The following is a 22,081-nucleotide window of genomic DNA, read 5'->3' on the forward strand; positions in this document are numbered from 1 at the left end:
CCCTCAACAGCACCTGGGCTGGGGAAAGGAGGGGGAGGGGAGGCACCTCTCCCCGCTGCAGCAGCTTTGGGACTGGGGCTGCAGAATAGGTGCCCCTCCCCCAATCCCCGCAGGTCCGGCCAGGGCTAGGTTCAGGGAGGGGTGCCCTGCGACAGGTCTGCTCTGGGCCATCGCGGCTGGATCTGAGCATGGCCACCTAGGTTCGCACTGCGCTGTCCCAGCTGCAGTGGGGTCCGGGCTGCAACACACTGCCCCAGTCATGGATGGATCTGGGCCATGCTGCCCCAGCTGCGTTCGGGCTAGGGTAGGAGGCCACCGGCTGCGGCAGGTCCAGGCTGTGGCGTAATTGGGGTTGGAGAGCTGTCCCGGCCATGGCAGGTTGGGGGTTGGGCTAGGTTGGGGCCAGGGGAAGGGCGCCCCTCCCCCAGCCAGGTTCCCCGAGTGCCTGCATGATGCAAAATAGGCTGCTGTGTGGTGTCGTGGCCACACAGCTTACAGGGAACCCAGCTTTGGAGCTGCATGTTTTCCCTCTCAGGCTTCCTGCAGCAAGGAGAGGCCATCCAGGCATGGGGGGAACTGCAGGGAGCTGGGCAGGAATGGGCCTCGTATATGGCATTGTATGTGGGTGGGGCGGGGGGGTGCTTGCAGCTTTTGCTTGCTGGGAAAGGGCAGGAATGTGCACAGGGCATCTTCTGCAGAAAGGCCCATGGCCCTGAGTCTCTGGGAAGCCAGGAATTGGGCCTAGCTTGTCAGTGACTGGCTGTTTCAGAGGGCACCATGGGGCACAGATTGCTGGGGAGTGCAGGTAGACTTCCCTGCAGCGTGTGCAGCCCCGGCTCAGAGGGCTTCCCCAGTGGCCTCCAGAGCCGTATGGGGGTGCCTGGCGTAGGGAGGGAGTGGGGCCATGTCACAGGACAGGAGCAGCTGGCCTGGCTCAGTTCTCTGTTTCTAGCCACTGTGAGGCCTTAGCAGCATTCCCCACACTGGGTGCCTGCGGAGTGGCTGGGCTAGTGGGATCTCTGATGAGGCTGGAAGAGCCTGGGTTGTTCTCACTCTGAATGCTTCATGGCCTGGTGTCTCTGCTAGGTCAGCCTGGACGGGACGATGCCAAGGACGGCAGCACTGACAGCATTGAGGGGGAGGCGCCGCCCCGCACCGTGAACCAGCAGGTGAGTCCAAGAGCTGCACTGCTCTTCTGAGGTGCTGCCGGAGCTTGGCCAGAGTGAGATGGCCAGGGGAGCTCCTGGAAGGACCCAGGGCAGATTGCCTTGGAGCTGTGCAACTGACCTGAGACTTGCTCATTGCTAAACAGCTGGGAGTCATGTTGGCTGCTTTGACCAGCTGAGAACTGGGGCCTGGTGCCTGATGAAGAAATCCAGCAGGAATCAAAGGCCTTTGAGTGTGGCTTGCAGGGTTGGTGTTTTAAAGGCCTCCATGGGCACCATCCAGCCCTGCCCCAGGCAGCTCAGTGACCATTGCATTAGCCCTTCACAATAACCTCTCCTATGGCACCACACTTCCCCCTCCAGACCAGCCAAGGGCTCCCTGCGAACAGCCCGGAGGCCAAGGCAGCACAGCCTGATCTCCTCACTCTGGCTCCCTTGGAGAGGGACAGCAGCCTGCAGGCAGAGCTGCTCCACGTCAGAGCCAAGAACCAGCAGCTCCTGGAGCAGAAGGCGAAGGTGGAAGGGGAGCTGTGGGAACTGAAGGCTCTGATGGAGGAAGCCGGCTTCTCGTCTCTCTCTCCCATCAGGTAGGACAGGCCGATGCAATTCGGGCATGAGAGCCTGGGGTCATGAGTGTGTGTGAGGGCATCAGGCTGCAGGGCAAGGAGGGACCACAGACTCTTTAGGGCCCTTCACCATTACCCTTCCGTGGGCTCAAAGCATAACTCGGTTAATGTAGGGACCCCCACCCTTACCCAGTTCCTATGGCTCCGGGTGAAAGGCACCTGCCTATAACCAGTTCCTAGGACTCAGGGCCTCATCTTCTGTGGGTTTGTGGGGCCTTTTGCCAGTGAAAGAGCCTTAACGCAGTAATAGCCTTAACTTCTATTTATTAACAGTCACCAAAACAGACTGCACACGCTAAGCATACAGTGCTCACCACTCCTAATAAGGCAGACTCCTGGTGGCCAGTCAGGATCAAGTCATCTGGGGACTCCAGCCTCTGCACGGTGTGATTGGCAGGATTGGAGTCTGGCAGCTCTGATCTTGGGCTGTGTCCTGGGGTTAGGTTCCAGGGAACTTCTGTTTGGACCCCAGTTTATATAGTTACATTTGAGTCCTGTTTAGCTCTACCTTAACCAATCATTTTAAACTAAAGTCCTACAAAAGTGTTTTTCACCCTTCCTTGCCCATTACAAAACAGTTCTCTACCCAGTCAGACCCCACCACCTTAGTTGATTTATATCTTGCAAAATTAGTTCTGCAACGGACAGAAACAATCAAAGAACCAAGCAGAGACTCTACAGATAAACGATAGAGAAGTGGGGACTGTAAAGGCAAACAATAAAGAAATAGAGATTTCACAATCACGGCTGTTGATACGTGATTCCTTGCCAGACAGAATGCGTCAAAGAAAGTTTTCTTAAGATCTGTTTCATCATCTGGTGATGGTTGGTAGGACAGGAGCCTCCTTAACAGCCCTTTACATTGTTTTTATGTAATTTAGATAGAATGTGAGGATGTGACTCTCTGCTTCTTAGCTTATGGCTGCTGCTCTCCTAATGTGACTGCTGCTGCTTACTGTAGAAAAAGGCGTCTGACCTTACAATCCTCTTCTTAATGATGCTTTTACCAAAGCCGTCATTACTGTTACAGGAGTCCAATACTCAGACCTGCTGAGCTTGGACTTGCCTCCTGGGTATAATTAACAAGGTCCTTATTTGACTTTGTACGCCAGCTTCCTGTATTCTCTGAACAGTTCTCTGCATGCAGCAAGCCAAAGCTACTATGCTCACTATTAGAGCCAGTTGGATTCCAGTGATCACCACAAGGGGTGAACCATTATATTTAGCATACCAGTTGCAGAAGGCTACCACCCTAATGATGTTTCCCACCAAGAGTGATCTCCTGCATTTGCAATAGTTTTCAGCCCAGAATGATTTTTGCATTATCATGTGGTTCTTCAATGTATTTGCTTTCCTGTCTGCGCAACATATTGTAAATGTGCATATAACATAAGATGGGCCAACGATTTCCTTATCGTGGTCTTATTCATGCCTAAGGTTACAGGCGTTGCATTGTGATACAACTGTGGTTTAAACTTTAAGTAGTTTACAGTCCATAAGGGAACACAGTATTCAAAATCGCAATTTATAATTTTTGTAATATTGCAAAAACATGTATTAACTAAATACATCATAAAATACAGTTCCTTATAGTATACTGCCACCATTGGACAGTGATTCCGAACACAAACACATCCCCTTCCTGCATATATATAATAGCTGACTTTTGTTCAGTGAATATATCAAACATACATCTTTGGGTTCCTTAGGTCTGAGCATAAAAACATTTATCTCATTTTTTGTAAATTTTGATCCACACACACACAGGCACACCCCAAAGTTTCATGGGCCACACACTGAAACATGCCAGTGGTTTTCCATTGTTGATGTTCTTTATATGCCCAGGAACGATGATCAGCGGAATACATAACCAAATTTTTTTGTTAGCTGGATTCCCAGAGGTACCTCTGGATATGTATCAAGAATTAGACCGGGGTGTTCTTTTACTACATATGCTTGTAGAACCATTTCTTCTTTATTCAGTGTAAAGTTTACCAATATGCACCGTGCCATTAATTGTCTCTCCCATCCTGTAACATTTTTCCAACAACTTTTTTATTTCCAAAAGCAAATTTCCTTGCATGCCTTCCCGAATCATTTGGACAACCAATTGCTGACTTATTTCTTGGGCCTGTGTACAGGCTAATGCTAATGACATATTTTCTTGGATTGTTCCTGTCAAGGCTGATTCCCCACTCTGGCACTTCGAGTGCAGAAGGTGGGGGCCTGTAAGGATTCGAAAAATTAATACTGGTCACTCTAGGCTTGTATTAAACTCCCAAGGTTACAGCTTTTCTCTGACCTTGGATTGGTAGATGCTGCCACCACCCAAGTGCAAAACCCCTTTGAGAACCCAGGAAGGCGCAGTTGGGAATTCCTTCCTGTGGGGTACCTTCAAGCCCTTTCACCCTCCCCTGCTTTTTGGGGAAGATCTGAGAAAGAAAACAAAGGAAATCAGCTGTTGCCACCAGCTAATTAAACAACATTTGCACAAACCTCTTAGAGATACAAAAATCCAGTCCTGTTCTTAAAAAAGGTAAATTTTATTAAAAACAAAAAGGAAGAAAATACATCTGTAACTTAGGCTTTTTGCTAGGTTTAAAAAAAAAACAATTACAAGGATTAAACATCAAGATAGCTTCTTGAGGTCCAGCTTAAGGGTTACAAGCACAACAAAAGCACCTGGGGTTAGCACAGAGAAATCCACAAGCCATAAAACCTAATCACGTCTTCCTAGACATTTCCGGATCTACTTACATATCTGGGTCTTTAGATGAATAGTTTCTAGGTATGATACTGATAATTTTTCATACCTAGCCCAAGTTTCTCACAGCATAACTGCTCCCTGTCTGCCTCTCTCCAAGAACAACAACAGACAGATAAAAGGAGAGTCTTGTTTCAATTTTTAAAAGTCCTGGCCTTCCCATTGGCTCTTTTGGCCAGGTGCCCACTCATTTCCTTTTACCCATGCATAGTAGTGAGATTTTTTAACCCTTTATAGGTAGAGCAATTAGAGAACAGCTACTAAGAGGGATTTTATAGCTACTGACTGGCTTGGTGTCCATAAAAGAGACCTACCCTTCCCTCCACCTGCATTTGTCACAGTTCCCATAGCCCCTGCTAAAAGTAATAAACCCTTTTCACCTTGCTGTTGCCGTACTGGCCATACTTTAGAAAATAATTGTTGCCCCATTCCTCATTTTGATAAGGATGTACTGATGGGATTTCTAAATTCTTGTATTTCAGCTGTAACATAACTCAGTTTGTTTGCCAATACCTCTATGTTAGTAGCATCCAGTATTCCAACTCCTAATCCAGTTCCACCCAAAGCAGTTTCCAACACAACCCTTAGGAACCTTTTCTTTAGGCTTCCCACCTGTAATGATGCTGGTTCCAATGGGACCCAACTGAGAGTGCCAATTCAGGACAAATTGCTTAAAGCAGGGCAGTTACAGCCCAAGGCTGGGGTTTTTCCACCCCTAAGGCAAACCAAACCAGCCAGCCAGAGAGGACTTTGGTTTTACCCCACTGGCTAACCACAGGTCACACATGCAATTCCCTCAGACACTCCAGTTTCCCAGTATCACCACCAGAGCCACTCCTTATGGGGACAAACGGTTATGAAAACCAATGCCCTAGTAAAAGAAAAAAAGTTCTCTCAAAGGACCAAGCCCCAGATCCAGGTCAATATACAGATCAGATCTTACCCACAAATCATGCTGTTGCCAATCCTTTAGAATCTAAAATCTAAAGGTTTATTCATAAAAGGAAAAAGATATAGATGAGAGCTAGAATTGGTTAAATGGAATCAATTACATACAGTAATGGCAAAGTTCTTGGTTCAGGCTTGTAGCAGTGATGGAATAAGCTACAGGTTCAAATCAAGTCTCTGGAGTACATCCACAGCTGGGATGGGTCATTCAGTCCTTTGTGTCAAGCATCCGTTTGTAGCAAAGTCCCTCCAGAGATATGAAGCAGGACTGAAGATCAGATGAAGGAGCTGCAGCAGCCTTTTAGAGTCTCTTGTCATGTGGCCTCTCTTTCTTTGTTCCAAGGACAAGCATTCGGACACATGGCAAGAAATCGCCCCGCCCCCCCCCCCCAGAGTTCTGTCCATAGGCATGTTCCTGCATACCCTGTTGAGTCACAAGGTGTATCTGTCTTCTCTCAATGGATCAGTTGAATAGCTGATGGTCCTTAATGGGCCATCAAGCAGGCTAGGCAGAGCTGACACCAACTTGTCTGGGGTGTCACTCAGAAGCATAGCACAAGTTTGAAATACAGACAGTACAGAGCCAATACTTATAACTTTAAATACAAAAATGATACCTGCATACAGATAGCATAATTATAACCAGCCAACCATAACCTTGTCTTAGACACTTTATTTGATCCCCTTTCTACAAGATTTGGTGCCATTACAGGACCTTGGTTGCAACAATGAACTGTATGGTTCCAGTTCATATTAATAACGTCACACCACCCCTCCTGGCTGCCAAACAAATCCAATAACCTTCAGTAGTTCACACTGAGATAGTGTTAGGGCAGCTATACTTTCACTGGACCTTTACTGTACTGCTCCTTGTAGTAATCAAGGAAGATGTTGTAATTCGCTCTTCTTGTTCAGCATGGCCGCAGTTATCCCGTGCTCACACAGTGAAATAAGCTGAACAGCCTCTTATCCTTGGATAACTGCACCCATGTTAGAGGGGTTTCACTGCTTTAACTAGGGCAGCAGTTCTCAAACTGGGGGTCAGGATCCATCAGAGGGTTGCGAGCTGTCAGCCTCCACCCCAAACCCTGCTTGGCCTCCAGCATTTATAATGGTGTTAAATATATAAAAAAGTGTTTTTAATGTATAAGGGAGGGGGTCACACTCGGAGGCTTGCTGTATAATAGGGGTCACCAGTACAAAAGTCTGAGAAACCCTGAACTAGGAGATGTCTACACTGCAATTAAACACCCCAGGCTGGCCCATGCCAACTGATGCAGGCGAAGGGACTGTTTAGTTGCAGTATAGACATTCGGGCTTGGGCTGGAGCCTGGGCTGTAGGACCCAGAGAGGTGGGATGGTGTAGGAGCTCGGGCTGCAGCCTGAGCGTCTACACTGCGATTAAACTGCCCCTTAGCCTGAGTCAGTGGGCATGGGCCAGCCTGGGGTGTTTAAGTGTGTAGACTTCCCCTATGTCAGCGAAACCTCCCCCGACTTAGCTATGGGATAAACTTTTCCAAACATGGCGTGGACTGGATCACAGAACCCCCCGGGGGCCTGGCAGAGGGTGTCCTGGGTCACAGAACCCCCTGAGGGCCTGGCAGGGGGTGTCCTGGGTCACAGAACCCCCAGGGGCCTGGCAGAGGGCATCCTGAGTCACAACCCACCCCACCCCTGGGGGCCTGGCAGAGGGTGTCCTGGATCACAGAACCCCTGGGGGCCTGGAAGAGGGTGTCCTGGGTCACAGAACCCCCGAGGGCCTGGCAGGGGGTGTCCTGGGTCACAGAACCCCCAGGTGCCTGGCAGGGGGTGTCCTGGGTCACAAGACCCCTGGGGCCTGGCAATGTCCAGTTGACAGCTGTAGAGCCCTGGTCAGCTGGGGAGGGAGGTGGGGATGAATCACAATTAAACGGGAGGGCCTGGGGGCAGGGGAGACACAGGGTGGGGGCAGGGCAATATGGGCTACTGCCCAGGGCAGTGGCTGCAGAGAAGAGGGTGATGTGGATGTCTGCACAATACATCTCTCTTCTGTTGCCTGCGGGCCTGGGCCATAGGTTGCATTACAGCCTCCTGATCCTGGAGAAGTTTCCAGATGGCACCGGCCTCTGTCCTGGCTCCAGCCTGGTTGTGCTCTACCCTGGGCTGCTAGTGGGGAAGGGAAGTGGTTCCATGCACTGTGCCACCTCTCTGCATGGCAGCCTCACTCTCCTGCCTAGCACATCCCCATGGCAAATGGCACGTAGGGGCAGAGGGTGGGCTGGCTGGGGGAGAGGCCGGTCTGCATCCAGGAGCCAGCGGTGCTGCTTGGAGGAGGGTGTGCCCTCAGTGGAGTGCAGAGGGGCCAGAGTCTGTGCCTTGGGGAGCATCCAGGGGAGGGATTCCAGCTGCTCCCTGTCAGACACCACGTGGTGCCCCACGTTACTATCTGTATTGTGCTAGCATCTGGGAGCTCAGTGGTGGCCCAGGCTCCCGAGGCGCTAGGTGCTGTCCAGACACAGACAGATCAGTGCCTGCCCCTAGGAGTGGCCAAGCTACGTATCAGACAGGAGACAAGAACTGGACACAGATTGGGGAGAACTAGGAGCCAGCGAGACAAAACTGGGCAGTGGACTCCGCTCATCTCTGACCTGACTGGTCGGCTCTTAACAGGGGTCACAGCACTACGGAGCCTGAAGGCAGGGTTTGAAAGAGGCTGGGGAGGATTTTGCAGATGGTCGGGCGGGGAGCGTCTCCCAGGCAGGGGGCTGCATGTCCCAGGCACAGCAGAGCTGAGAGGCAACTGTTCCCTGCTGACTGGGATGATGGGGTGGCTGCGAAAGGGAAGACCATGGTTTGTGTGTGATGGAGACGGGGGAGCCAACGGAGAGATGCGAAGAGAGATAGGGTGACCAGACAACAAATGTGAAAAATCAGGACAGTGTAGGGGGTAATAGGAGCCTATATAAGAAAAAGACCCAAAAATCAGGACTGTACCTATAAAATCGGGACATCTGGTCACCCTAAAGAGAGAGGGGATGCAGTCAGGTGCCAGGCCAGGCAATGATCATTGCAGGGCATTGAGAATGGCCGCTTGGCCTGGCATGCAGCTGCCCAGGGCCCCTCCCAAAGCATCATGGAGGGCGATCGATGGCCTAGGGAGAACAGGGCAAGAGGAACTGTCCAGCCCTCTCTGGGCTAGGGGAATCTGTGGAGATGGGGAGTAGAGGTGGGGAGCTGTTCTGGGGTTGGGTCGTTTCAGACTCCCCACGCTGACAGTAGCCCCGGTGTCCCCTGCAGGAAAGTCCTGCTGAGTCTGTGCCTGGAGACCGCCGAGCTGAAGGAGCAGCTGGGGGGATCCCCGTTGTCAGAGGGTTGGGAGGATAAGGCAGAGGCCAGGGCTGCCCTGTGCACCCAGAACAGGAAGCTGCAGAGCTCGGAGACTGTCGTCACCCTCCTCAAGGAGCAGCTGGTGCTGAACTGCCCGGAGGGCAAGAGCAAGTTCCCGCCCCAGCTCGTCACCGGCATGGCCACGGAGATCGACCGGCTCCGGGCAGAGATGGGGGTGGCATCTGGGAAGCGCCCGGCCCTGGAGGGACAGCTCCAGGAGGACCCAGCAAAGCGGCCCTGCCCTCGGTCCCAGGCAGTGGAGTTGGGACCAGCCCAAGCCCCCAGGGGCATGAGCCAGGTAACTCCCTTGGCTTAGGAGACTGGGAGAGGTTCAGCCCTCTGCTAGGAGCCCGCTCTGGCCAGCAGGGGGCAGCCTTGCCTGGTTGCCTGTTGGCTTACCATGCCAGGAGAGGGATGGAGCCAGCCCGGGTGCCCCTGAACTAGAAGCCATTGCAGTAGATGGGAACCTGATGCCACCTTCCCTGGCCAGCCGAGCTGGGGGAAAGGGAGGGCAATAAGGGCACTTGGGGCACCCCAGGCTCCTTCCCAGTGATCAGAATGACGCAGCAGAACTGCCTAGACTCCCCCTGGCTCAGAGAGCTCAGACTTGCCACAGAGCCTGCTCCCCGTCTGCATCTACCAGGGCAGCCGGCTTTTCAGGAGGGGCTGCCCCCGTGGGCCACCTCTGTGCCCTTCCCTGTCCTGTCTGTCTGTCTGTCTGCTGCCTCTGTGCCCCATCCCATCTGCCTGTCTGTCTATTGCCTTGGTGCCCCTTCTCCTATCTGTCTGTCTGCCACTACTGTGCCCCTTCCCTATCTGTGTATGTATGTCTGCCACTTCTGTGCCCTGTCCCCTGTCTGCCACCTCTGTGCCATGTCCCATCTGTGTGTCTGTGTGATGCCTATGTGCCCCGTCTCCTGTCTGTCTGCCGCCTCTGTGCCCTATCCCCTGTCCATGTGTCTGTGTGCTTCCTCTGTGCCCCTTCCCCTGTCCTTGTGTCTGTCTGCCGCCTCTGTGCCACATCTTCTGTCTGTCTGCCGCCTCTCTGCCCCTTCCCCTGTCCATGTGTCTGTGTGCTGCCTCTGTGCCCTGTCTCCTGTCTGTCTGCTGCCTCTGTGCCCTTCCCTGTCTGTGTGTCTGCCACTTATATGCCTTGTCCCCTGTCTACTGCTTCTGTGCCATGTCCCATCTGTGTGTCTGTCTGCCGCCTCTGTGCCCTATCCCTTGTCCATGTGTCTGTGTGCTTCCTCTGTGTCCCTTCCCCTGTCCGTTTGTCTGTCTGCTGCCTCTGTGCCCTGTCTCCTGTCTGTCTGTCGCCTCTGTGCCCTTCCCTGTTTGTGTGTGTGTCTGCCACTTCTATGCCCTGTCTCCTGTCTACCGCCTCTGTGCCATGTTCCGTCTGTGTGTCTGTCTGCTGCCCATGTGCTCCGTCTCCTGTCTGTCTGCCGCCTCTGTGCCCTATCCCCTGTCCGTGTGTCTGTGTGCTTCCTCTGTGCCCTTTCCTCTGTCCTTGTGTCTGTCTGCCGCCTCTGTGCCCCGTCTCCTGTCTGCCGCCTCTCTGTCCCTTCCCCTGTCCATGTGTATGTCTGCCGCCTCTGTACCCTATCCCCTGTCTGTGTGCTTCCTCTGTGCCCCTTCCCCTGTCCGTGTGTCTGTGTGTTTCCTCTGTGCCCCTTCCCCTGTCCGTGCGTCTGTGTGTTTCCTCTGTGCCCCTTCCTCTGTCCTTGTGTCTGTCTGCCGCCTCTGTGCCCCGTCTCCAGTCTATCTGTGCGCACTGTTCCTCTGTCATTTTCAGTGACTTTGCCTCCAGCTTTGGCGCTGGACCCCAAGCTCTCTCCCTGCCCCTGACATTTCTCCCCCTTGCTGTTGGTGCTGGTGCCCTGTGGCTGGCAAAGAGCCACCCTCCCAGGCAGATGAGGGAAGGCAATGGGCCTAGGTGCCTGTACTGTGTTTGGGGCTGCCCCCCACCCCATTGCAGCCTGAGGGAGAGGGTGGGGCAGGCAGGCAAAGGAGGGAAAGGCCGGGGGTTGATTAGGTGACTCACACACTCATTGTTCCAGCTGCATCAGCTGAGGGGGCTGGCTAGTGGCTGTGTCACTGCTTGCTTCCTTCCTTCCCAGCAGATGGAGGCCTGCCCTGCGGGCAGCTGGCAGCAGTTGGTGGAGCCCAGGGTAGGGCCCTCAGGGCAGCTGGTTCAGTGCCGGCAGCGCAATCAAGAGCTGCAGGACAAGCTGGCCGTGTCAGAGGCCACAGTGCGGGCTCAGGCGGAGCAGCTGGAGCAGTACAAGACCCTGCTCAGTGAGTCGGCCTCGTGCCTGGTGCTGGTGGGGGTGGGGGGAGAGCTGCACTGAGGTTCCCTCTCCCTCTGCACTGGGAAATGGAGACAGCCAGGGTCCTGTTCCTCCCGCATCCCATGGAGCTGGGGTGATGCCAGGCGGGTGAGAGAATCCAGAATCACAGACACAGTCTGGAATGGAGCTGTTCTGTGCGGAGCTGCAGTTGCCTGTCTGGGGCCAAGGGAGAACAAGTGGGGCCTTTGGTCTGTGGGACTCCGCTATAGTTATCTGTCCCTGTGCTGGAGCCCCGGCGCACCAAACAGATGCAGCCCCTGCCCCAGGTAGGAGGCAGCATGTTCCCAGCAGATAGCAGAGCCCCTCTGGGGTCCCAGGCCCATGGGACCCACACGCCAGAGGCCCAGGCTGCCATGTTGGCTCTTTGCCCCAGCAGGCGAGCCCTTGGTGCAACAGGACAACAAGCAGGTGCAAGTGGACCTCCAGGATCTGGGCTACGAGACGTGCGGGAGGAGTGAAAATGAGGCCGACCGGGAGGAGACCCCTAGCCCTGGTAAGGAGCAAGTGGGGAGGGGGCAGGGCTGGAGGGAGATGGCAGCCTTTGGGCCCAGCCCCTGGGGCTCTTACCCCGGTGCTGTCCCATGCCCAGCAGCCGACTGGCATGGGCACTCTCACCATTTGGTTACCGGCAGTTTGCTTTAAAACAAGCTGCTCATCTGCTACAGGAAATCTCTCTGGGTTTCTCCCTGGTGCTCTGCAGTGGCAGTGACGCTACCCAGCCCTAGGCCCAGCCCCGTCAGAGGCCTGTGTGTGGTTCTCCCATTCTTCTAGGAGCTGACTGGGAGCCCCACGACCAAAGCTGCTCCCCCAAATCCCTCCTGCCCATCTCCCCATGGGGCTTAGTCCCCCAGCAGCAGGGGCTGGGCACCCCAAGACCTCAGGCCTTCCTTTCCCTCTCCAGAGTGTGAGGAGCCAGATGTGTTCAGCAAGGCCGACCTGATGGAGGAGCTGAGCCGGCCGGGGCCACGGGGGGGCCTGTGCTGGGGCCAGTCAGAAGACGTTGCTGTTCTGCAACAGCATGTGCGGGAGCTCCAGTTGCAGCTGCAGAACTCGAACAAGGCTCTCCAGAGGCTGCAGCGCCGCACCCGCTCCTTCTCCAGCACCAGTGACTATGCCTCAGGCGCTGAGCGGCTCCACAAGCCGGTGCCCAGCGCCACCGACGAGGACGAGGGCTGGCAGTCTGATGGCGTTGGGGCCTTCTGCCCCCCTGCGCTCCAGGCCAGCAGAGACCTCGAGTGGCTCATCCACAGGGTGTCCCTGCTGGAGGCCCAGCTGCCTGGGCGCTGGGCAGGAGGAGTGCTGCCTGAGAAACTGCGCTCTGCTGTTTGGCCAGGGTAAGGAGCAGGTAGGCTCCAGAGCAGGTGGAGTGGGACAGACCTGCTGAGCCAGACCCTCAGCTGGAGGGAGCTGGCCATGGCTTCCAGGCAGCGATGCTGAGTTACAGCAGCTGAGTCTCTCACCATGTGGGCCATGCACCCAAGGCAGGTGCCAGTTAACTCTGGCATCCTCCCCTCCAGCAGGCAGCAGGTGAAAGGGCCAGAAAGTGGAGGCACAACCCGGCACGGACTTGGCATAGCTAGAACCACTGGGGCGGTGAGAGAGTCTCCAGGCAATGGGCTCTGCTCTCCAGAGCCACACAGGCCCCAATGCCCAGAGCAAGCGCTGTCTGGCAGCTGCTGAGGGATCCTTCAGAACCTCCCCTCGTCCTCCTGGGCCTGTGTCTCAGGGTTGGGGACCTCAGGGCCTGGCCCTTTGCCAACAGGAGGCCAAGGGTCTTGGCGGGCAGGCCACTGGGCTCGGCCTCACTTTGCCTGCCTTTGCTGCACAGGCCAGAGGCTGTGGAGGCTCCAGCTGTCTGGAGGTGAAGCTGGTGCCTCTTTTGGCAGCTCACTCGCCCTGGGGAGGGATGGTCTGAGAGCAGCCAGGCTGGGGTGCCGCCCCTCCTCCCGCCCTCCTTGTCCAGCTAACTTCCCCCTCTGACTGGCTAACCCTCCTGCCCTCTGCCCTGGCAGGAAATATGACTCACTGATCCAGGCCCAAGCACGGGAGCTCTCTCACCTGCGCCAGAAGATGCGGGAAGGGCGCAGCGTGTGCCACCTGCTCACTCAGCACCTTAGGGACACTGTCAAATCCTTCGAGGAGCTTCTCCGAGGCACTGACATCGACTACTACATGGGCCAGAGCTTTCGGGAGCACCTGGCCCAGGGTGGCCAGCTGGCCGAGAGGCTGAGCAGCAAGCTGAGCAGCAGTGCGTGGCTGAGTAACATGCCGATCTGGGGGCACCAGTGGCTGATGGAGCTCACCGCCACTAGATCTCATTGAGGCTAGGGGCTTAGGAGGATTCCCCAAAGGAAGAATGTTTATATGGAGAGAGAACAGCTGCAGTTACAGGGCTAATCTTAATACTACATGAGAGGGGACATAGGCTTGCCTACCTTGGGGAATGACCGTGGTTGGAAGGAAAGTCCCTCAAGGGCCGGTTATTCCATAATTGCCCACTGCAGCAGCTAGTGTGTCCCATGGTCAGAGACTGCGCTAGCCCCATCTGCCATCCTCCGGCAATTGCTGTCTTCGCTAGTTGGCTGACAACAGTATTTCCCTGCACATGCTAGGGACAGTCCCTTTGTATCTCTCCAGCGCCCCACGTGTATCAGGGTGTTGCTGGGCAGAGCTGGAGGGTGAGGCCCTGAGACGGCTCCACCTTGCGCTGAGAGCTGGCTGGGGGCCAGGGTCCCACAGAGAGAAGGTTTACCCCAGGCATGACAAGCGCTGCTCTGTCCTAGCGTAGCTGCATGGCTACTCCTCCCAGGATGGCTGCCCCCTCTGGAGTAGGTGGGAACAGCTTGGGGACGGAGGCTGGAGCAGGGGCAATTTAGTCTGGGGGTACTGTGCAGGGGAGGGGACCCAGGGTCTGTCAGTGGTCTCTCGGTGACAGGGGACCTGTGCTCTCAGTGGTCTCTTGGTGAGGAGAGAAGGAGCATGGTCTCTTGGTGACAGGGGGTTGGGGGCCCTATGGTCTCTTGGTGACAGGGGAAGGCTGTTTCTCGACAATGGGAGGTGATGGGGGAAGGGGACGTGGTCTCTCGGTGTCACAGAAGGGAGGATGCTGTGCTCTGACATGGGTGCCCAAGGGAAGCTGGTGCTGTGCCTCCCTGCACCCCTGACAAGAATCCTCTGGCTTTGCTTTCAGGGGATCGCTCTGACGTGGAGGATAAAACCGGACACGAATTCGTGGCGCTCAGGTAACCACACGGGTGATTCCAGGGAGTCCCAGAATGTCTGCTCTGGCAGGGTGCCTGTCATACTGCACAGGGCTCAGGCTGCCTTGCAGAGCAAAGGGCACTGGCCTCTCCTTCGCTGACCAGCTGCTGGCAAAGGGGAGTCCGAGGCCCTTACGGGGCTTTCCAGCTGCCTCTCCTCTACTAGCCCCATAAGACTGAGCAAAGAGGCCAGTGGAGCCCGTTCCCAGCCCAAGGGAGACATTGGCTAGTGACATGTAGGCTAATACCTGCAAAGCTGTCTCCTCTGTGCCCCTGCATGTGGAGGCCTGGCCATGCCCAGGAGCCTGGAACAGGGCATCTGAAGAATTTCATATCAGCATGTGGGGGTCTCTGTAGTGAGGAACACCCTCATGAGAGCAGGAAGGGGCCCATGTGGGCGGATGGCCTGGATACTTGAAAGTGAGTGGGAAGCTGGGTGTGCCAAGGACAAGGCCATCAGACCCTGTAGAGAGTGGGCAGGGAAATGCATGGATCAGTGCACCATGTGAGGCTATCAGGGAGAGGAGGCAGGGGAACGCATGGTCTCAGTGCACCATGTGACGCCACCCCTACCACAGTGCACATGTAGATGTGGGGCCGACACATGCTCCCTCCTAGGCTGAGTAAGGAGCTCCGGGAGAAGGAGAGGATGATCGAGACCCTTCAGGCCAAGCTCCAGGAGCTCTGCGAGACCCCTTCCAGCAGCCGTGCGCTCTCCGAGTCACCCCGCTCCAACAGCAGCGCCTCCTTCCTGTCTGATGGCCCGGAGGCCTGCTCCGACGGGGATGCCTCCAGTGAGTACAGCCAGCTCCAGGGGGATCGCAGTGAGCAGCCATCCCGGCGCCTCACAGGTAAAGCTGGGCGCTTCTGTGTCCCATGGACTGTGCCCAGGCAGGGGCTGGCAGAATGGGGAGGCACCCTGAGCCCTCTGTGCGCTCTCAGGGCTGACCATGGCACACAACAGGAACTGGTCTCTAGTGTCCCGAGCCTGGCCCCTTCCCCACAGTGTCTCAGGGCTCACCTCCAGCCCACAGGAGATGAGTCTTTGACTCTGGCAGCCACATGATACTTCCATCCCAGCCAGTCCGTCTGCCACTGGCCTCTGCAAAATAACACTCAGCAGCACAATTAGCCCTTCCTCCCCACGGCCAGTGAGTCCCAAAGGATTCAGGCATGTGCAGGGCCACTAAGAGCAATGGGGGTACCTGGAGTATCCCACAGCTGCCTCCTAATTGGCTGGGCCTCTTGGATAATGTCACAGCCACGCCCCATTGGACACAGCTAAGCCCTCTTCACTCCTCCCCCCCCCCCAAGGGACTGATCCTGGGGAAGGAACTAGATCCCTTCCTGAGGCTGTATGTACGTAGCAAGAGTGCACGGGCGTTGTCTTGCTGCCAGCCCAAGGGAGCCACGTGCAGGTGCATGGCCCTTGAGTGCTGATGGCACTTACTGGGGGCTTTCCCTCACTCTGCCCCAATCCCTGCACGTTGTTCTCTGGGTTCTCTGTTACTTACGCTCTCCGTTGTTCCCTCTAGGGGGTTTCTGTGCTTATGGGCAGGGCTGACGCTTGGCTCAGGTCAGGTCTACGCTACAGACACTGTTGGTATAAATACATGGATTCTTTCATGCCTCTGAGCAATGTTGTTATACTGATCGTAGCCTCCCGTGTAGACAGCACAGTGTCTCCTACTAACACAGCTACTGCCTCTCGGGGAGGTGGATTAGCTACGCCGACGGGAGAGCGCTCTCTCACATAAGCACCGCAGCTGCACCGATGCAGTGTGTGAAGTGTAGACCTGCCTTCTGAATTGGGGGTACCCGCCTCACTCATAATGATCCTTCCAGCTCCTCCCACTGAAGTACCTTAAGGTGCTGTCAGACATCTGTGAATTCTCGGGATGCTGCCAGCTTGGAATTGAGACTGTGTGAAGCTGTTCCCTGGCGGCCTCCTGTCCCAGAGTCCCCTGCCACTCAAGCATGTTATCTTATAAAATAATATTATTTTTCTCCCCTGGGTGGTTGTGTGAAGAGCCCCCAAACACCAGGGAAGCTGGCTGGGAGGGGTGGGAGATGGCACTTGTCTTCAGTGGCTGCTGGACTTGGCAATGATTAATTGACTGCCAATTAACCCAAGGTACTTAACACCTTGAGGAAGCCACCAAACTTTGCAGGCTGGCTAGAGCTGTAGGAGGAACCCGAGTAGCCTTTACAACCGTGCTAAATATCTTTAGTGAACTGATTGCCAGTGCGCTCCTGCTCTGAGAGCCCAGCCTGGCCTCCATCGTGTGGCAAGACGCAGAGTGGACAGAGAGCAGGACCCAGAAAGGCCGGAGAGCTGGCTCTCTCCCTGCTAGTTTTGTCTGGATCTCAGAATTTCAGGGGTTACTTTATCTCTAGGAGAGGGAGCACGCTGGACAGGGTGGGATGTCAGCGGTTGCAAAGCCAGCAAGGGGATCGAGGGGTTCTTGGGGTTTGTCTACGTGGTATGGCAAAGCAGCCAAGAGGAGTGTGACTTTTAAAAGGTGTTTAGCACTCTGACTGCCCTGCCTAGACCCTGCTGGTGTGCTCCAAAAGGTGCCTAGTGCATGCAGCGAGAGACCCCTTTAACTTGCACTAGGCACCTTTTGGAGTGCACCAGCAGGGGCTATGCAGGACAGCTAGAGGGCTTCACAAGCCACATCCCGCTGGTGCACTTGACTGGTAGCCCCTAGACAGGCCAATCCCCTTGCAGGAGCTGCTGGGACACTGATTACCCACAGCTGCCTCCCAATTGCCTGGGCCTCTTGGATGATGTCACAGCCGCACCCCATTGGGCATAGCGGAGCCCTCTTCATTCCTCCCCCCCCACCCTCCCAAAAGGGACTGATCCTGCACTGCCCATGCAGGCTATTACAGCAGTGTCTCAGGGCCCCCTTGGGCTTTGCTCTGTGTACTAGTGAGGATGTCCAGGCTGCAGACACACACAGCTGGCCCACGGGGCTCAGGCTGTGGGGCTGTATTGAAACCCCACAAGTGGGGAGGGGCCTGGGGCCCACTCTACCCACACTCAGACATCTACACCGCAGTGTTAGAGCTAGGGTGACTAGACAGCAAGTGTGAAAAAATTGGGATAAGAGGTGGGGGGTAACAGGAGCCTATATAAGAAAAAGACCCAAAAATCGGGACTGTCCCTAATAAATCGAGACATCTGGTCACCCTAGTAAGAGCCCTGGAGCCTGAGTCGATTGATGGGAGCCAGCTGTGGGAGTTTCATGGCTGAAACACCGGCCCCTGTCCCATAGCTAGGGAAGGCCCAGAGATCAAAGATACACGCTGCAGAGAGGTGTACTGCTATGTAGCTTCCTTTTTGCATATTATGAAACTGAGGCACGGCGGGCTTGATTTGGATTCTGGTGCGACTCCGAAGTGGCTCTGCTGGAGCTAGGGGGATTGCTGTAGGTTTACACTAGTGTAACTGGGATCAGGATCCAGCCCAGAGATTCCAAGGAGCTTGCCCAGTGTCACCAGGAAGCTGCTGCAGGGTTCCACGCAGAACCTCTTTCGGTGCGGTGCCCAGGCTTCCCAATGTGACCAGCAAGCGGGTGTCTGTGAGGCAGGCTCTGGCCATGCGTGTGCATTTCCCTTCTGTGCCGGGGTGCTGTAGGAATTTGGGGAAACAACCCACTTCCCCAGCCCGTTCAGATTCAGGTCAGCAAGGGGCTGTTCTATGGAGAATGCCTAGATGCCGGTCTCCTCTCTCTGCATCTGCTTTAGAGAGCTCGGGTCACTCACTTCCTCCCCAGGGCAAGGGTCCCATTGAGGTGCTACATCTGCCTGGGCTGTAGTGGCTATTGCCCCGGTCGCCAGGGATGCAGCTGGGTGCTGGTGTTTGAGCCCGCACTGTCTTCGGCTCTCTGACGTGACCCTTTCTCTCTCACCTGTGGGTCTCTAGACGTCACTCACCCTGCTGCTCTGGCATCCAACCCATCCCCTGCCGCTGCACCCCACCAGGCTTCGGCAGAGTCCATCAGAGGCTACCCCACTGGGCCATCTTCACAGCACCCTCCCATGGACAGCGGCCAGACACGCACAGGTATAGGCCCTCTCCGGGCTGCAGCAGAGACAATGGCTTTGCAGGCAGGGTTAGCAGAGCTCAGAGGCCAGTCCTGGAGGGGCTGTGCCCAGGGGTGGAAGCTGCTCCACAGCTGCCTTCCTCCAACCCTCCCTTGTTTGCAGAGGGGTGGAAGCTGGCTCCACTGTGGCTGGCTCCTTGGCTCACTTCAAGCAGGGCTTGGCTCGCCATGCATGGAGAATTTTACCTTGTTGGCATCTTGCTGGGGGTTCTCCCACTGCTGTGTCCTTCCCAGGGCTGGGGTGTAACAGCACTGGAAGACATGGGGGGGTGGGAGGGGAGCCAGAATGTGGGAGTGTCGGGGTGGGGTGGGGGGGAGAACGATGGTGGGGGCATGGACAGCATGGATGGGGGCTGGTCACCCTGAGGGGGTGATCATGCCTCTATCCCAGTCTGGCTCTAACGGGTGCCTTGGCAGGGCTGTGCCTGGAGCCTGGCGCAGGTGGGGCTTGGTGGTCTGTTCGCGAGCAGGCTGCTGTCTGCGGCAGGAGCTGGGGCAAGGGTTGAGCTGGAGCCCGCGGAAGGAGCAGATACTGGCTGGGGTTTGCACCTCGGCTGGACAAGCAGGAGTTTGTGTCTCTGGTATTTCTATGCGGCTGTTCGGAAGCAACGTCCCCACCCTAGATGGACTGGGCCTGGCCTGTTGCTGAAGAAAGACACTAGGGGACTGTTAGGTGGGCGCAGAGTGTGTGAGCGCTGCAAGTCTCTGTCGGAGCTGGCGTCCCTGCCAGGCTGCCCGTGCCAAGGTGTGCACCTGCTGGAGGTGGGAGGCAGCGTGGGGCCAATGGGAGATATGCGATAAGGGACGGCTTTGGTTTAGCTCAGGGACGTATTCCCTCTGAGGCAGGAGTCACAGCCAGTGGGCCAGGCTCCTGGCATATGTCAGTTGTGGGGAACTCCATTTCCTCAGGTTCACCCCTGTGGCGGAGCCAGCCCTGATGGCAGCAGGCCGTAGGGGCAGGGACAACTGCTAGAGGTGCAGTGCAGCTGTCCCCTGGTTGTCACAGGGTTGAGGAGGTCATGGGAGATGCAGCATGGGGTGGCGTGGCCTCCCCTGGTTGCGGGGCGGGAGGGGGAGGCACTGAGATGGCCACGGGATGTGTGGAGTGTTCTTTCCCTGTTGGAGGGCTGTGATGTTCACGGGATGCATGGCCTGGCCTGGCCTCCCCTCAGTTGTCAGGATGGCCACAAGAAGCACGGTGCGGCCTCACCCCAGTTGTCAGGGGCCTGGTATGGCTGTGGGTGAATGGCATGGCCTGACTCTAGTTGTTGGGGAGCCGGTATGGCCCTGAGAGGTATGGTGTGGCCAGCCCCCATAGTCGAGGGGCCAGTATGGCCAAGGGGGCATGGCATGGCCTTTCCTCAGGTGTCAGGGGCCAGTACAGCCCTAAGAGCACAGTGTGGCCAGCTCCTGTAGTCAGGGGGCCAGTCCAACTGCAGTGGACACAGTGTGGCCAGGCCCTAGTTGTTGAGGGGCTGGGCCGGCTGTGGTGGGCAGGGTGCAGCGTAGCCCTAGTTGTCAGGGAGCAAGTAGGGCCTTTGGGAATGTGGTGTGTTCTGGCCCCAGTTGTCAGGGAGGCAGGTAGGGCCCTGCAGGGTGTGGTGCGACCTGGCCCGAGTTGTTGGGGGGGCTGGGTATGGTGCGGCATCACCCCTGTCATCAGGGGAGCGGTACAGCCCTGATGGGCGCGGTGTGGCCTGGCCCTAATCATCAGGGTGCTGGTACGGCCCTTGGGGGTGCAGTGCAGCCTGGCCCCAGTTGTCGGGCGCCAGTATGGCTCTAGGGGTGGGTGCGGCATCACCCAGTCGTCAGGGTGCTGGTACGGCCCTTGGGCATGGTGTGGCCTGGCCCCAGTTGTCAGGGGGCCGGTAGGGCCCTGGGGGGTGCAGTGCAGCCTGGCCCCAGTTGTCGGGGGGCCGGTAGGGCCCTAGTGGGTGCAGTGCTGCCTGGCTAGGGTGACCAGGTGTCTGGTTTTCGACACTCAGTCGAAAAGGGACCCTGGCAGCTCCAGTCAGCACCACTGACCAGGCTGCTAAAAGTCCCACTGACGGTGCTGCCTGGCTAAGGCAGGCTAGTTCCTAACTGTTCTGACACCACACTCGCCCCTGAAGCGGCCAGCAGCAGGTTAGGCTCCTAGGTGGGGGACCATGGGGCTCTGTGCCTTGCTCCCGCCCCAAGCACTGGCTCCGCACTCCCATTGGCTGGTTCCCGGCTAATGGGAGCTCGGGGAGCAGTGCCCGCGGACGAGAGCAGCATGCAGAGCCGCCTGCGCACCTCTGCCTAGGAGCCAGACCTGCTGCTGGCCACTTCCAGGGCACAGCGCAGTCCACAGTGCCTGGACCAGCAGTAAGCCTGCCTTAGCGCCCCACTGACTGAGCGCCACTGGAGGTAAGCCTATGCCCTAGTACCCGGCCCCAACCCAGAGCCCATACTCCCTCCTGCACCCAACCCCCTGCCCCAGCCCAGAGCCCTCTCCCACACCCTGAACCCTTCATCCCTGGCCCCAACTCAGAGCCCACACCCCCAGCCCAGAGCCCATACTCCCTCCCACACCCCAACCCCCTGCCTCAACCTGCAGTCCCCTCCCACATTCTGAATCCCTTGGCCCCACCCCCAGAATGGAGCCCCCTCCTGTACCCCAAATGCCTCATTCTCAGCCTCACCTCAGAGCCTGCACCCCTAGCTGGAGACCTCACCCTCTTCCATGCCCTGAATCCCTCATTTCTGGTCCCACTCCCAGAGCCCTCACTCCCTCCTGCATCCCAACCTCTTGCCCCAGCCCAGTGAAAGTGAGTGAGGGTTGGGGAGAGCAAGCCACCGAGGGAGGGGGAATGTAGTGAGTGGGCGGGGAAGGAGGCGAGGTTAGGGTGTTCGGTTTTGTGCTATTAGAAAGTTGGCAACCCTAGGCCTTGCCCCAGTTGTTGTTGGGCCGGTAGGGCCCTAGTGGGCATGGCGGGCCTGGCTCTGGTTGTTGCGAGGCTGGTATGGTCCTGAGGGACGCAGTGCAGCCTGGTCCCCATTGCCGGGGGACCGGTACTGCCCCAGTTGTCAGGGGGCTGGTATGGCTGTGCAGGGTGCAGTGCTTTTTCACCCAAGTGGCTGGATTTTCCGGGCTGCCCCAGTGCCAACTGCACCCTGAGCCCAGCTAATCTCTCTCCCCATCTCTGCTCTCTCTCCCATTTCCAGGGTTGCATTTTGACTCGTTGTCCAAGCCACTGAGCGTCCCTCTGACGCCTGCCCCTGGGCCATCTGCCTTCCTGCCCTTCGGCCCTCCTCCTCCCACCCCTTCTGCTCTCCTGGGCTGCTGCGGGACGCCTGTCTTCTCCTTGGCCGAGGTGCAGCAGGAACTGCACATGCTGCAGAAGCAGCTGGGAGAAAGTGAGCGCCTCTGGCTTGATTCTTCTGCCTCCCCCGGCACGTGGTTCTGCATGGCTTTCGCAGCCCCCCATGCTTGCTCTGTCTGTCTGTCCTGGCACACGCTGTCCTCA

At 56.6% G+C, this 22,081-nt stretch overlaps 1 protein-coding gene across 13 annotated transcripts in view; it reads left to right on the top strand.

Moving 5' to 3' along the window:
- LOC127055730 (myomegalin) overlaps positions 1-22,081 on the top strand; it is a 163,151-nt gene that overhangs the window by 124,080 nt on the left and 16,990 nt on the right. For 10 of the 13 annotated variants that reach the window (XM_050962966.1, XM_050962970.1, XM_050962972.1 and 7 more), the window contains 11 exons: positions 1,087-1,169; positions 1,530-1,753; positions 8,781-9,168; positions 10,991-11,168; positions 11,598-11,714; positions 12,123-12,555; positions 13,234-13,469; positions 14,412-14,463; positions 15,100-15,332; positions 18,413-18,553; positions 21,780-21,971. In XM_050962966.1, the coding sequence (XP_050818923.1) occupies positions 1,087-1,169; positions 1,530-1,753; positions 8,781-9,168; positions 10,991-11,168; positions 11,598-11,714; positions 12,123-12,555; positions 13,234-13,469; positions 14,412-14,463; positions 15,100-15,332; positions 18,413-18,553; positions 21,780-21,971 (2,277 nt within the window). The remainder of the gene's footprint in view (positions 1-1,086; positions 1,170-1,529; positions 1,754-8,780; positions 9,169-10,990; positions 11,169-11,597; positions 11,715-12,122; positions 12,556-13,233; positions 13,470-14,411; positions 14,464-15,099; positions 15,333-18,412; positions 18,554-21,779; positions 21,972-22,081) is intronic. The other 3 variants (XM_050962965.1, XM_050962961.1, XM_050962969.1) reach the window with 3 other exon arrangements.

The sequence above is a fragment of the Gopherus flavomarginatus genome, chromosome 7 (genome assembly GCF_025201925.1).
Source record: "Gopherus flavomarginatus isolate rGopFla2 chromosome 7, rGopFla2.mat.asm, whole genome shotgun sequence".
Taxonomy (NCBI): domain Eukaryota; kingdom Metazoa; phylum Chordata; order Testudines; family Testudinidae; genus Gopherus; species Gopherus flavomarginatus.